The sequence below is a fragment of the Synchiropus splendidus genome, chromosome 19 (genome assembly GCF_027744825.2).
Source record: "Synchiropus splendidus isolate RoL2022-P1 chromosome 19, RoL_Sspl_1.0, whole genome shotgun sequence".
NCBI lineage: Eukaryota > Metazoa > Chordata > Actinopteri > Syngnathiformes > Callionymidae > Synchiropus > Synchiropus splendidus.
In genome coordinates, this window is record NC_071352.1 from 16,260,448 (window position 1) to 16,276,010 (window position 15,563).

At 45.6% G+C, this 15,563-nt stretch overlaps 1 protein-coding gene across 2 annotated transcripts in view; it reads right to left on the minus strand.

Annotated features, from left to right (window-relative positions):
• The window catches only part of tanc2a (tetratricopeptide repeat, ankyrin repeat and coiled-coil containing 2a), a 28,543-nt gene extending 13,309 nt beyond the window's left edge, over positions 1–15,234 (minus strand). The window contains exons 1-3 of one of the 2 annotated variants that reach the window (XM_053851452.1): positions 14,968–15,234; positions 2,624–2,697; positions 2,182–2,295 (exon numbers count right to left, since the gene is read on the minus strand). In XM_053851452.1, coding sequence (XP_053707427.1) covers positions 2,182–2,295; positions 2,624–2,684 — 175 coding nt within the window. In that variant the 5' untranslated portion in view covers positions 2,685–2,697; positions 14,968–15,234. Of the gene's footprint in view, positions 1–22; positions 2,157–2,181; positions 2,296–2,623; positions 2,698–14,967 lie in introns of those variants that run through there. The other variant, XM_053851451.1, reaches the window with a different exon arrangement.
• Between the last annotated feature and the right edge of the window lie 329 nt (positions 15,235–15,563).

Sequence of the window (15,563 nt, forward strand, 5' to 3'; positions counted from 1 at the left end):
CCAAGCAACACTCCGCTCTCACCTTCCGCTCTCCTCCCACTTCCTGGTCTCTTAACTGCGTCTGCAGGAAAGTCCACCCAGTCCCGGCGCAGGTCGGAGCTCTCCTCGTGGCTGGAGCAGCAGCAGGCGTAGAACAGCAGCCCTCTGAGGAGCGAGGACGCGTGTCTGACCGCTCCGCTGGCCATGACCTCCCTGCTGCCGCAGCAGCAGCACGGCCGCCGGGAAGGCTGGCTCCCCTGCCACATGCTCCTGGAGCGGGCGCATGCTTTCAAAACAGCCGCTGTGCAGTCCATGACTCGCGTGTGATTGGCTCAGAGCGTTTCCATGAATGCAGAGGGCTGAGGGGGCGGGCTCCAGACGCAGAGAAAACAGCTTTCTGTTGTGTGTGATGAATGAGAGTCTTTAACTTGTTTGTCCAAGTGCGATTGTGCACTTCATGATTCCATTAATCCTCCTGGACGACTTCTGAGGCGATGACTTCACCGTCCGGCTCTCGACTTGTTGGATCCAAAGCTCCTCCTTCTCCAGAGGGCACAAAGGAGAAATGGAGAGACAGAAGACAGACTCCAGGAGTGGAAAACACACTTGAGATAACAGAGGCGGCTGGAGAGCCCAAGCTACCGACAGTTTGACATTAGAATCCAACAAAAGCCAGACGTTTGACTCCACAAAGACCAAGTTTGCTGGCTCCCCTTCAAAAACTATGACTCCCATTCAAAAGACGAAAGTCTGGAAAACTTCATGCATCAAAGTTGCTGGACGTGAATCTTTTTTTGTGCTCATGTCCTCCGTAAAAGAAAGCCGTTTGAGTGTCCTGGTCCTCCATAACACACCAGAAAAACAACCTCTTTCTCTTTTTCTCCAGTCCGTCTGTCTGCGACCGAAATCCAAAACTCCCCTCCTCCAACCAAAACACACACACACACACACACACAGGGAGAGAGGGAGACGCGCTGCGGGAGGAGCTGAAGGGAAAGTCATCTGTTACACGTCCAGCAGCGATAGCAGAGTTTTCCAAAGTTGGATTATGAGCTGAGATGGAACCAGCCGTTCTTCTACCTCAGCGTTTCTGTAGTCACATTATAAAATCAAAGTACTCTCTTGATCTGTGAGACCCGCACCCCGTGTCCAGCAAAAACACAACGTCACACAGTCCAGTTAGACGTCCAGTTTGCCTCATTCCTGACGTCATGTCAATGAACACCCACATTTTTTTCAGACAGTCGGTTGCACTAGCATTCAATTTCATTTATTTTGCCACAGATATTTTTGAAAAACAATTATTTTCCCAATTATTTTTAAGTCATAAATTTTGTTTCCTTGTCTTCACACGTTTTTCTTTCCTTGGCAATTCTTTTTTCCTCTTATGAAGTCACTTTATTCACAGAGATACATATTTTTATCTCCAATCCCTTTGATGTTTTTCCCTTTAATCTATTTTCCAACTTCTAGTTTCTCTAGTTTCCTCTTCTTTTTCAAAATATTTTTTTCACTTCCTTGCTGCTTTCATTTCTACAGAACATTTTTACAATCCTTATTTTCATAAATATATTTGATAAATATTTATTTTACAAAATGAAAAGTAAAACTGTAAGTAAAAACTATTAACTAAGTAAATTGAAACACAAACTATTAAAATATGTATAATTATACATGACAAAATCTCACCGTATTATGAAGAAAGTGCTACCTGGTGACCAAAACTACAAAGCCAAGCTGACTGTGCAGCAGGCAGGTTGGAACCCTGACGTGGTGGTGCCTTGCCATATGATGCAAATGACACAATGCAAAGCAATGACAAGGAAAAAAGAGCCAAAGAGGGGCGCACAGTTCAAGTCCACAGGGTGGATGTGGCCCCACAAGTCTGAATTAAACTGTAATAAGTCGGCGCTTGATGAGTGTAACAGAAAGTTCACATGGAAGTGTTTAGGAAAGTGTGTCAGATCTGAGGAGGAAGAGGAGGAGAGGCCAACACAGGAGGTCGGGTTACACGCTGCGGTCTCTCTCTCACCAAGGCATGTGAGGGAAATGAAATGAGGGCTGAGGGGGTCAAGCCTCCTCTGTCCTGGCGTGACGGGTCGCAGCTGTGGAAGGTCCTCCGGGGTTTAACTCACGTGGTCACCCAGATTTGAAAGCTGAAGGCGTGATGCCCTCAGACGGAGGAGGGATAAATCATCTTACCGGGTGCTCTCTTGGCCAGACGGAAGTGCAGCAGTGGAGAGGACGGGAGCGAACGCGTGAACCCTTCCATCATCCTGACCTCCGACCCCTCCGAGTCCATGCTGCTGCCGCCCGCTACAAGCAGAAAGAGAAGGCTTTAGATGGACAGGTCAAACATAGAGCAGCATGAGCACAATAGCTAAACAGTGGAGCTGCAAGGGTGAAGAAGTTCTGACCTCTGTGGGGGTCAGTCCTGTAAAATATTCTGCTTCCACTTTGAAGGAAGCATCCCTCTCACAGTACTTTGAGGAGGGCAGCTGAATTTAACAACCACGAGAGTGTCCCAGCTCAGACTGTGCTGCATCAATGTCCTTCCACACGAAATGCAAGGAACTGTGTTTGTTCATCAGCTCATACAATCCATCAGTATCGTACTGCAACTCAACAGGAGCTCAACACTGACCGCTGCTGTTGTTCTTGCGGCTCTTGCTGCCCAGCAGCATCTTCAGGCTGTTGCGGAACATGGCTGCTCACCACCTGAGGACGAGACAGAAGACGTGAGGAGACATGTGTCAGTCAAAACACACACACGCAAGAGACCTTAAGGAACAGTCAACTGTGCTTTAACTCAATCAAACCAAAGCCTTGGCACAAGACAGTTGTTGGTGGAAACCATTACTTTCCGAGATGTATTGACACATGACATTCAGCATTTTATAGCATTTGTCTGACCAGCACCAGCAGGTGGCAGTAATTCTTTTTTTCTATTTTTTTTAGGGTTAAGGTATCTGTTGATATTAAATACCTGGTACCTGTAAGAATTCTTACAAGCAATCCTGATACAAGTAATGTGTGGACGCCATGTTTGTTATGTTGCAGGAGCAAAGCAATACTCGCTCAGAAGATGTTGCACTCCTGTCTTCTTCCTCGATGAATGTGATGGAATCAGATCATTTTTATCGGAAGCTCAGTTACTCTTCAGATTTAACCATAACTGCCATGTTTGTTATGTTGCAGGAGCAGGACGCTACCGCCCTTTGTTGGTTGTATTGACAGCTCAGGAAATGTTTTGTGAGTCACCTTATACAGGGTGGAATTGAAAAAGAGATATTTTTTCATTGTATTTGTATATGTATCTGTCGAGAGACAGATGCTTCCACTTCACAACCTCGACATCGTGAGCAGTTAAGCACCAACCACCAGTCTCAAGAAATGGTACTTCAGAGGTCACCCACTAACTCTTAAGATTTAATATTCACAACTCACCAATAACCACCAACAACCCAGCAAAGCTTAGTTCTCAACTCTCGTCCCTCACTCTATCCACCACAGTCGTCAGCATAGCCCTAGAATATTATTGATAAGAACTCAGCTGTTAACAAGAGCTTAGTCAGCATATTAGCATGGCAAGGTAAAAAGAATCTCTGCACAATGCTCTTGCTTCACAGTTGGAATTCATTTAGCAGTGATTGTTTTCTTATTTTTGGAGTAGCAGTGTAAGTAGATAGATGAATGTCCCACATTGATTCAAAACAGACATAACATTTGTCAATAGTAATGAAGCTCACTGAACCGAAGCTGAACATGTGAACAAAGAAACGGTCTGTTTGAGACAGACGGTCTCTGCAGTGAGCAACGCGGATCACATAAATACTGCAACAGCAAACAAGTCAAAACACTGACTGACAAACGTAACCTTCAGATGAGCGAATAAGGAGCCGCAGTCTTTTCTAGCTGAGCGAAACGTGCTCCGACTGTCTTGCCAACCGCTGCTTCGCAGACTGGTCACCTGCCAGCAATAGTGGGTCACCAGTTTGGCCTTGTGAGCAGCAACAACAGCGCCAGTGTTCCAATATCAAAAACATTTTTTGGTGAAAACTTGTATTGAGGATTCTTTGGTGTACCTATCAAGGACTTCACACGCCTGCAGATGTGGAGCTGATGCAGCACAAGCATCTCCATTAATCCATGTGCCGGTGACATTGTTGCGAAAGACAAATCCAGCTTCTTTATCTTCTATTTTGATGCCACAACTTGCGAACACACCCAATGCAGGCTGGTAATTGTGTTGCTAGGCAACCACCTGCTGTTCCCCAGCGATCCAGCGGTGAGAATATGTATGAGGATAAAACCCTGGTGCGCTCGCTGTTCGGCACAAACGTGTTAAGCTTGTAGTTCGCAGGACCCGTTTCCAAGCCTCCACTGAAGATATCGCTGCGCCTCTCTCTCGCGAGCGACTGATCACAAAGGCTCGGCTCAGGGATCATCCTCACTTTCAAGAGTGTGGTGCAATCGTTCATTAGCAAGTCGCAAGACATAACCGGTGGCAGATGAGCAGCTGCTCTGCCATTGTTCACAGTTCACCACACTATGAACAAAATACATCCTTGATGTTTGTCTGAGGCAGGCCACCACTTGATGACCTTGGTGGACAACTGAATTGAGACACTCCGTTTTTTTAATTACTGTATGTATGACCATGTTTATTTTATAGCCCTGACTCTTTCTTGAGCCATTTTACTTCCTACATTTTTTTTTGGCGACTCTGTTTTTGATAAACGCTCATATTTTTTTTGTCACAGAATGGTATGAAAGAAAGAAACCTTTCTTCAAATGTATAGTCCGTCATTATTGTTAATGTATTTAGAGGGTTGACCTTTCCTGTGAGCACTTTTTATTCCCTCCTTTGAACACTCGGGTCATGCGTGTATTGTCCAAAGAAGACGAAGCTTGACTGGCATCTGCTCGTTCTGCAGCTGGTCATTTTGGCTGTGTGTCTTCAACATTTGAGGAAATCAATCCGCAAAAACAATTGCTAAGTCGGATCCCAGCATCAACTGACTTTGGCTGACTCAGCTTCAGCTGTCACACGGACACGAACAGATGCAAGCGATATAAAAACCATATTATTCATACTAGTATTTATTTGACTTTATTTTTCATAATATTCTGTAATCGGCAATATACATTTATATGGTTATCTAAAGACATTTGAAACATTTATGAATTTGTAAAATTATGCAATGTGTGGCTGCTTTATGTAGGCTTTACTTTATTTTACAATCCTCAGGTATTTGCTTTGAGTGGATGGAAAAGTAGGAACTAAACAGCCACCACACAACATACAACACAACCTTTCTGGTCAACTAAAAGGTGCTTCAACTGCTACACAGTAAATAACAAAAGTAAAGTAGGTCATCGGATCTCAAGTTTAGAGATCTGTAATTATCATTAAGCTATTTATTGTATCAAGGGATGATACCAAAATATCTAAAAAAAAACCCACCACCCAACCATGTCTCGTTCAGTGACAATAATGTGTGCCAGCACCTGCCATGTTCGTTCCATTGTGGGAGCAGGGTGTTCCATCACGGCTGATGCCGTAACAAGCGCCATATTTTTATTTTTTTTTACTATGTCTCCGTTGGATTTGAATATTCAAGAACTAAAAAATGCCCACAGATACATCGCCTTACATTTCGGTGGTGTTCCACATGACTATATTGATCCAGGATTAATGGATTACTAAACAGCCGTAGCAGGAGCTCAAACAACCCTGTTTCTAGCCTACTCTTGGTACCCAACAAGACAGCGTTGGAATATTACTGCCACCTGCTGTCCCACAGAGCTCATTTGAAGTTGACCGTCACATCAGAGAGATTTAAAAAGCTAAAAAAAAGGTGTCTCATTAGATGTGGTAATAACACACAATACCAGCCTTCTAGTCTTGAGGTTTACAATCAAGCCAGAGTAAAAATAAAGCCACTTTCATTAGAAACACGCAGAATGAAAGCGCCACCAATGACACACACGTGCTTGAAAGCGAAATGAAAGTGCCACATATATCAGGGTGCGGAGCCTTTGACAAAAGACAGCAGATGTTCTTGTTTTAAGCGACATCAATAACCAGTGACCTCTGTCCCCCTCTGCCGACCAAAAGTGATTAAAACAGTGCAGCTGCTGCCGTTTACCCCGGACGGGCGTCCAAAGAGACCGTCCCGGAACGACGAGAAGAACACGTGAAGTTATGGGACCAAACAGAACCCTGAGCTGGTGCGTGGTGTTTTTCAGAGCCTGGGAGAGGCAGTGAAATGAGTCATGAGCCAGAACAAACGGGGCGACGCGTGTTTTACGGGAGCAACGTAACACGCGTGTTTGACAAGCTCCTTCATGACACTCATTTCAGATCCCTCTTGAGAAGCTTTGCACCAGACCCAAAAGGCTTGTGGTGATTTAGCTAAATTGGCATACGCGCGGATTATGCTAACGTGTCTCATCTGTTGACATTATGGGCGGGGCTTGAGCTCTGTTTATGATTTACGCCAAAACAAATGAGTTGATCACACAAGGTGGTCGATGGGAACTCAATCTAACAGGGAGAAGAGACAGCTGTCATGGGAAAGGCTGTTCACTGGCTGAGAGTTTGGAAGCTCAGGTGTGTCAGCGTTGGTGTCAGGAGGATGCCACGAGGACGCGGTCCTATACCATCCTTTCATCATTTTGCACTCCATGGATTAATAAAGCCTGAAGTCAGTACGTGCTCTCCTCCACAAGTTTGTGACAGAACATTTTCTGAGCGAAATGAAACGATGGATGATGACAACCCTGCCGGCTCTATAAAACTCGCAGGTCTTCTGATTTATCACTGAACGTGCCGAGCGAAAAGAGCGCCTGATGCAGTGAGATTTACGACATCAAGCGCCAGTATTATTAGAAACTTTGACTTGTTATTCAAAACACGGCGCCGCAGCAATTTGAATCCAATCTTTTTTGAGTCCGTTTTCCCGTTCTGATGAATACAAAATGAATAATGGAACCAGACTTATCTTCAGCTTGCTTTTAGTATTGTAAAAAAAGCAACTAACTATTCTTGAAGTAGGGAGGTTGTGAGTCACAAATTCAGGTATTCCACTCTACAGTGAGTACAAATCACAAGAAAGTGTGTGAATGCCGCAGCTTATCAGTCACCCACCCGAAAGATGGAACATGCCTCAAACAGATGACATTTTGTTCTCGAAGAAGGACAATACGCCAAGAACGCTTCCTCCTGCTGACAAATTAATTCAGAAAATAGGTATTTCCTCTATTCATGGCTCCACAGCTGCTTAAAATGAAAATATGAAGCCTGGTATAGTTTTCACAAGCAGGTGGCGGACACCCGTAGCGTCAATCTGAGCAACATTTGTGGGCGTGTTTCTATCAAAAGTTAGTGACAGCGAGTTTGTTCACCCATACTGGACCCGATACTTCACCAGAACCGGGGACATGGTGGACTGAATTTACTTTCATCCCAAACCTTGGGTCACCCTCAACAGTATGCCTTCATCTCTAAATTTCAATATATAGAGAAACATAAACAGTGACATCATGTTGAATATTTCATTTCAAAAACTGTGGCACCCAAAGGGTTACTGATGTTGACGTTGAGGTGTGACTCTGACTGAACGTGGAACTGGAGGTGTAAGGTGATACCGTTGGCGGGAATCCTCCAGAGAAGAGATTAGCTGAAAACCACAGGTGCAGATAACCAGGGAGGTGATTCACAGCAAGGCGAACGCCAGCATGTACGAGACAAAGATCCACGAAAGAGACAAAACAAGCCTCGCGCGTTGCAGCGCAAAACAAAAAAAAGTCAATTTGTTTCCAGGGCGGAGAAATTTCTGGTTGGCTTCCTGGCCTTCTTCTTCGGTCGACATTTCAGTTGGGGAAGTGAGCCTCCTCCACCTTAACCTTCTTCTTCTACATCATTGCTAGTCACTCCTATCCTCTTCATGACTTCTCATGAACCTCAATGGTTGTCTCCTTTACCAGGGTACTTCCTAATGTTCTTGGTCCAACACCTTCCCTGTCTCTCCTACTTTTCGTGTCCAGAATCCGTGTACAAGTTTGGATAGATCTGGACATCAAAATGCAACTACTATCCGTACACAAAAAGAACCCGTCAGAGAATCGACGGTGATAAACCCTCTGGTCATGCCAGCGGGTTCAGGTCTGTCTCTGCAGCAGATATCACAAGACTCTGGACCATGAAAACCCATGGCTAGTCGAGGAATAAACTTAATCCCTGTCTGAGAGACTGTCCGCAAAAGCCTGCTAGCAGGAGAGAGATGCCATCTTGCTCCTCAGATATGTCATGCACACAGCAGCGGCGGGCTGATCCTGACGTGTGTGTGTGTGTGTGTGTGTGTGTGTTTGTAATGTATGTCAGTGTGCTAATCCTCGATGACAAATGAGCAGGAATGACGGGAGCAGGTTTGAAAGCCGCGGCTGCGTTAAGACAAACACACGCCGGCGACAAAAGAAAACCTATTTATGCAAATGTGTGGAAGACAAATTAGACGGTGGCTGGGAAATTAGAGCAAGGCTTTTGTGTCAGGATGAGGAAGGGAACAATGAGATTAGATGTAAACAAACAACAAAAAAACAAATGCAACCACAGGTCTCCACTTTGTTTAGGGAAGTGGGGCCCCACATACACCAATAACCAAAAAGTCTTGGGTTGAATTTTGCGAGTTTGAAGGCTACATTCAGGGGTCAACAATCCCTGAGGAAGAGGTATGGGACGGGGTGTTTCTGATGTCATAATATTGCATGTCCAGGCTGAGTCATAAGCTATGAATAAGACGCTTCTTATGAGTGTAGCCATTAGCACAACCATGCTTTTCAGCTCACATCAGCTTCTCTTCATGAACCAGTTAATTGTGTGCTTCTGTTGCGTCATCCAAGGCCTCACACAGGAAGGAAACGCTCGATAACTGTCGTGACAAACTCATTCCACATTTTGTTGCCTGTATACAACGGCAAGCGACAAGAATTGGATTGTTTACTTCTATTTGCAGTGACTCCCATGGCCTACGGCTCAATGATTTATATGGCACCAAAAACCATGACACAAGAGTGGGAGAGCTTGGGACGCACAGATAGAGTTACTCACGTCTGCTCGAAAACATGACTCAGCGGTGACACGGTGACAAGCTCATTAATGAGAGACGCACACACAGACACCCCATCTGTCATGAGTTAAGGCTGCATCTGACCTCTTTTAACTCGCCACTCTCCTACACAATAGATCCTCCCACACTCCATGGAAACAAATATCACATTCATTTTTCACCACCGACATCACTCTAGTCCTGCGCTTTGAATCATATTTGACCTTCTTTTGAAATGAAATGAGATAAAACATCAGCCAACTTCTAGACAGCTACTATTTCAGGTTGACTTTACACTGGTCGCTTACAAACACCAAATATTACAGTCGATTTATTGGTAACAGTATAACAGTTAGGCACAAAACTATGACCCCTCACCTTCGATTACTGCTTTTCACAAGCTCCCATCTTTGCCTGGTTAGGGTGGAAAAAAAGGAGGCTTATAACAATCAATAATAACAGGTTATTATCGTGCAATCTGGCGATGCCTCCCGACATGCCAGGACAAAGCTCCGAAAGCTGATTATAATGACCCAATGACATTACTATTTGTGCGAAGATGAAGGAGTTGACGTGGGTTTGATCCAACTATGCCACTCCATCATTGTACTCTGGCTCTGCCTTACGTTTGAAGGAATTGATCCAAATCAATGGAGGAGAATTTAGCATTGCTGCCACGGTTACCGTCTTGGTGTTTACTGTAAGGCAGGCTGCGATGCTGACAAGGATCCAAAGGCCATTGTGGTGCTGAGGGGATGTGCTGTATATGTCACGGTAGGTCACCTTTCCGCCATCAAAACATCACCATCTTTGATGCATTTCAGGCCTGCGGTCGCCGTTGCTGCCATAGCGTGACTGTGTGACGCCCGAGGGTTCAATGCCCTTTTGCGGGCGACCATTGTTTGACCAGCAACAGCAGTTGTCCACAGTTGGAGGTCAAGTAGGCTCCTGTGTTCCACACCCAAGGGCATCACAGTCATGGGGCTAGTCCAGGCTCTTCAGACACTACAGGACTTATCAAAGAAATCCATCAGGGTCTACTTCAGATATGGATTATTATATGGATTATTGCAACAATTCGCTACTGCTGAAGCCACATTATCCAGAAGTGAGCACGCCATGTCACTATCTAAACCTTTAGGACGCCTCACTGCACATTCACAATAGCTTATTTCTGCTCCAACACACTTGAAGACAGCAGACGGACGACCCTGTTGTGAGGCTTTAACTTATGATGTAGACGAGGCTACTCAGATCAATCCATAAAACTGCTGTGGTGGTTTGTGGTTCTGCAGTTTTCCATGAATGTTGATGGGTCATTCCCATATTTACTCGTATGTCAGGAGAACGCAGTTGACTCGAACCGTGGAGGTGAATATGACATTCCAAGCTGATCTCCAGCGATGTGCTGTAGCCGCTCAAAAGACAGCATGAAGACATAAGTCAAGAAGATTACAGATGTTTGGGGTGAAAACAAAAAGACTGAGGGAAGAACTGCTGACACATCGCTTTCTGGGAGCATGTAAATACGTTGATACATGCAGAAACAGGAACCACCTTGAGCACACAGACTAGACTGGTTCCTTCAACTGGACCGTTGTGTGTGTGTGTGTGTGTGTGTGTGTGTGTGCCTGAATGGGTTTGTTGTTTGCAAAGCTCCGCGGCCGGGAGCCCACACGCAGTCCCACACACTCCACCAGACCCTTATCTCCCTCCACCAGAGGGGCAAATCTTCACTTCCTGCGATCACGCTGGACTCTCTCAGTCGGATCCCATACAGGAAAAGTGTGTATGTCGCTGGAACGAAAACTTCCTGCGGTAAAACAAAGACCCTCACACCCCGGTGGACGGATTGTGGACTTTTCAAAAAGTTTGGAGAAAGATTTGACAGGGTATTGTATTGTAACGCAGAACAACAACTGAACTTCAAGTACGATCAGTTCGACTTTTAAATCAGTGACGCTGAGCTTTGTCCATATATTGATTTGCCTCAACCTGACCATCCATTAAACAGTCAATAAAACAGCAGAATGCAAGTGTGTGTCCTCTGGGACTTAGTTTGTGACGTCTTCAAAACATCTCAGCGGAAAAAAGTGCCATCAATAAAAGCTAAATCACCGAGGTGAAAGTCGTTTCCTGGATTTGTTTGGTGCCTCACTGCCATCTGAAGAAAAGACCAACACAGAAAACCTTCTGTGCCACATCAAAGTACACAAACAGTGATCAGTCTTGTTGATGGGACAGGAAGACGGAAATTCTGGTGGAAAAAGGAACCAAAGAACAAAGAGTAAGAACCAATAAGTCAAACTCCGGAGAATAAAAAAACTGGATTTTCAAGAAGAACGAGGGTACATGTAGTACTTTATAGCTCCCTTCACCATGGAGACCTATTCAAATCACAGGTGGACTTCTGAGCATAGCTTCTTAAAAAGTCACAATCATGCTATGTAGCCGGCGACTTCATACTTCGATGATTGATACTTCCCAATCACAAGCATCAGATGAAGAATAAAGGGACAGAACTACTGTCGATCTGATGTTTCCGTCTCAGCTCCACAAGGCTTAAAACATCGCAGCCTGGCGAGGACATGGGAAGAAGAGTGCTGACACGCAGCTCCAGAGATGACTGTGTCGCTCTATATCATGACAGCGAGGGGAAAAAAAAAAGTACAGGATCAGAAAGTACTGAAGCTTTAAATCCTGCGGTTCAGACTCCAGAGACAGCGTCTTGCCCACAGGAAGTGAAAATGATGACTGCTCTCACAAACACAAAACATAGTTGGGAGGTTGAGAAACAGACAGCTGGGGAGTGAGAGCAGCAAGGGGACCACTTGCCGATTCCCCTGGTAGTCAGCATCAATCATATGGGGACCAGAGAACGAAGCCCACCTGACTCTGACTCCTAAATCCTCAATAAGCCAGGACCCCACTGGGAAATGACTTTTTAAGGAGGAGCTTCCAGGGACTTTGAATTAATGTCACAACCAAAATACTGGCGATGCGTCTTTTTTTCAGTTTTTGTGACGTAACACTATAGAAGAAAAAGTCACCTTAAAATAACGTCATACAAGTAAAATAAAATCAGTCGTTTCATCATTTTGAAAGGCAAGTTCTTTGTGTCTAATATTTCAGTAGTAACAGTGAGACAAGCATGGTTATTAGAGTTTTAAAAAAATAATTTACATTCAAAATATTGGGTATTAATCGTGATTGAATAGAAAAAACACAAATCAATGAGAGACAAGACACAGTCATTTTGTGTGTACCTTGTACACAAAGGCAGATGCGCTTGTCAGAGCGATGACTTGCAAAGTAACATGTGGAAATAATGCTTTTTTTCTTTTACAACAACAATAATATAATAATAAAATACATTAACAAAAAAAAGAAAAACAACCCCTGCAATGTCACTGCCAGTCTGTCCATCATGAAAGTTCACACCTGCACCGTTTCTCACTCAGTGATGTCTAAATAGCCTTAAACAGTTCCATAAAGGTGTCCCATATTTCACGGAAGGCTTTCTGCGATTTAGTTACAGAACGTCGCATTTTCTCCATTTTGAGACAAGACATGAGGTGAGTGTCGGCGGGGCAGCCTCCTTCCACACCTGAGCAAGAGTGAACAAAAAGACAGCAGTCGCCGGTTGCCTGATGTTACATTTTGAATCTCCCCAGTATAAACAAATAAGACGACAAGTGGACTTGGTGTGATCTTGATACGAAGAATATTTGAGAGGGAAGGCAAAATTTCAGCCCAGAAAGTGTTCCGACAGGGACACATCCAGGTGCCTTGCATGGCCGTGCAGCGACTACAGAGTGGACTAGTTTCTGGGTATATATACCTGAAAGCTTGACTTTGGACATGTGGGCTCTGTGTCCAACTTCAAACTGAATCAGACTGTGCCGTGCATTTGCACGTTTTCGAATGAAGCAGAAGGAGAGAGTTTTTCAAAAAAGAAGTGCATGTCATTCCTGAGATCACAGCCGTTTTTTGGTCCCATGAGACACAGAGAACCATCTTTTCCTGCCCCTCGAAGACGAGTCGCCCATTTTGAACCACAACTTTCAAATGAGCAGACGTCTTGTCAAGTGCAGCTTTGTTTGGCTTTAATTAGCCCCAGCGATGTCGTGCCGGTGATCTAATCAACTAATGAGTGGCGCGGTGGGAGGCCGTTTAATCGCTGGTGTAGAAGCCAGACTCCGTACGGCAGAGTTAGGCAGATTACCGTGGGATTACAACCAAAACGCACTGACACGGCCCAGGAAAAGAGGCCAGGCCCAGACGTGGGAGCTGGAGAAACAGCTGCTCATGACCAGAAGTGAAGTGGAGAATGACGCAAGGCCCAAATCTACTCAATCTCTTACATCACTGGAAATGAATGGTAAAATGGACAAAGAGTATCAGGTTTCTAATATCGCTGAAAACAACAGAAGCTCTGTTCCGAGTCAAATGGAGAGTTTTTTTCACCGGAACCAAGACACTCCTCCACTCGTCTGACACCACAGAAGTTGGGAGAATGTGCTGTACTCACCACCAGGGGCGCTGTGTTCAGTCCGAGAAATGTTTTATTGGCTGAAGACTGTAGTGTGACGATCATATATCTGGTCCAGTTTTCTGCAGCACCTCTTGGATCTACGTTCTTGCCTCTCTAATCGCTCAAATGAAACATTCCACCCCACAACTGTGGACTTCCGAAGGTCCTCCCTTCCCATTGACAACATCTGTGGTGGTGATTCCTTCATCTCTCAGTCCCTGAAGTTGACCGCCACCATCCTGTCGTAACATTGTGGCAGGTTCAGCTGGCCCCTGCTGTTTGAATCATCTTATCAGCACACCACACAATGAAATGAGATAATGTCATCACTGGTTTCAGGACGTTAATACCCAAGTCTCTGCCTGTAGTTCAGACTCTGGGTCCAAAACATAGACACGTCAAAGACTGAAGAGCGATGTAACATTGGCTGAAAACATACCTTTCGAACCATGTTTTAAGCACGAAAAATTCAAATATAAAAGTGAAAAATCTAAGTGTAAACAACCAGACTGTTTCAGTCATTTTCAACACGACAGTCAGACAGGTTATGGCCAGTAGTTGGCTAATCTTTAAGGTCGCGGGTGGTGGTAGATCCAAGCATTACTGTACTGTGACATTACTTTAAAAAGAGCTGGAACATAGAACATGACAAACTGAAAGAAGTGGGCAGAATTATTTCTGAAATATAACACTGTTTCATCACTTTTGAGGGTGAAGAGCTACAGCAGAGAAGTGGCTCTGATGTGAGTCACTGCTGGATGACTGCGCTGTCCTCTGTGTGTGTGAGACAGTGGAGAGCTCAGCTCTCTTTCTTCACCACAGACACCGTGAAGGACCAGGTCAAAACCATGACAATCCTGACTCACCATGTGACCTTGACGGTCATGAGCGAATGATTGACACTTGTGACTGACGAACAGTGACATGGACCCAGACTCTCAGGTTGGAGGGAACCGGACCACCAATGAGGCGGCAGCAGCAGCAGCAGCAGCGAGCCGAGGATGTGTGGAAGGAAGCACTGACGGTGGGTGGAGATGGAGTCATGATGGAGGCAGCGATGATCATCTCCACACAAAGGATTTGTGGCTTCTGTCAAAACAACTGTTGACCGGCAGCTGCTCCGAACAGCCCGTCAAACAGCAGGGAGCTTTGGAAACGTGGACGGACGCTCGCGACGCGATGACAAAGGTCAAGACGCGGAATCCAACATGACAATGACGATAATCCGCAGAGAGTCATGAGAGTCAGGTGGAGCCATATCGACGGGTGTTGACGGTGTCGCGATGTGAACGACGAGCTGGGGCGAGTGGCGCCGTGTGCGGAGCGGAGGGTCGGACCTACCTCGGCGGAAGAACAGCGTCAGGATGCCAGTGGCTCGGTCACGGTCGGTGGCGGGGGAACCAGGCGCCTCCTGGTCGACTCCCAGAAGAAACCAGCGCACACGCGTAATCCCGCTCGTTCCGCTTCCCCATTAATCTCGGAGTGTCGCCGTGAGCTCGCTCATGTTAGCGATAGCATTCTTTTTTCCTCCTGCTGCCGGTGAGCACGCGCTGACGTACGAGGATCTCCGGCGGCACGAGCCTCCTCTGCCGTGGTCGCGAGCTCATGCATTATTCATGACGGGTGGCGGGGTGGGGGTGGGGGTGTGGCCACCGTCTGTCGCGTGCGCCGCGGCCGCGCGCGCACGCGCGCTCACGGACCAGCAGCAGCCCGTCGTGAACGCCACCTGCTGGACGGTAGCGTGAAAAACACTTCTCCCTTGGATTATTCTCAGCTTATTTATCTTGTGCAGACAGCTAGGTGACTTCGCTGCACTACAAAGATGAACAACACGTATTAGCACTTCTAAAATGACATTAAACGGGACAAAAATAATCGCATTTAATTGTCTTATTTTAGTGTTTTGTCATAATTGTATGGCTAGTTTAGCGTCATAT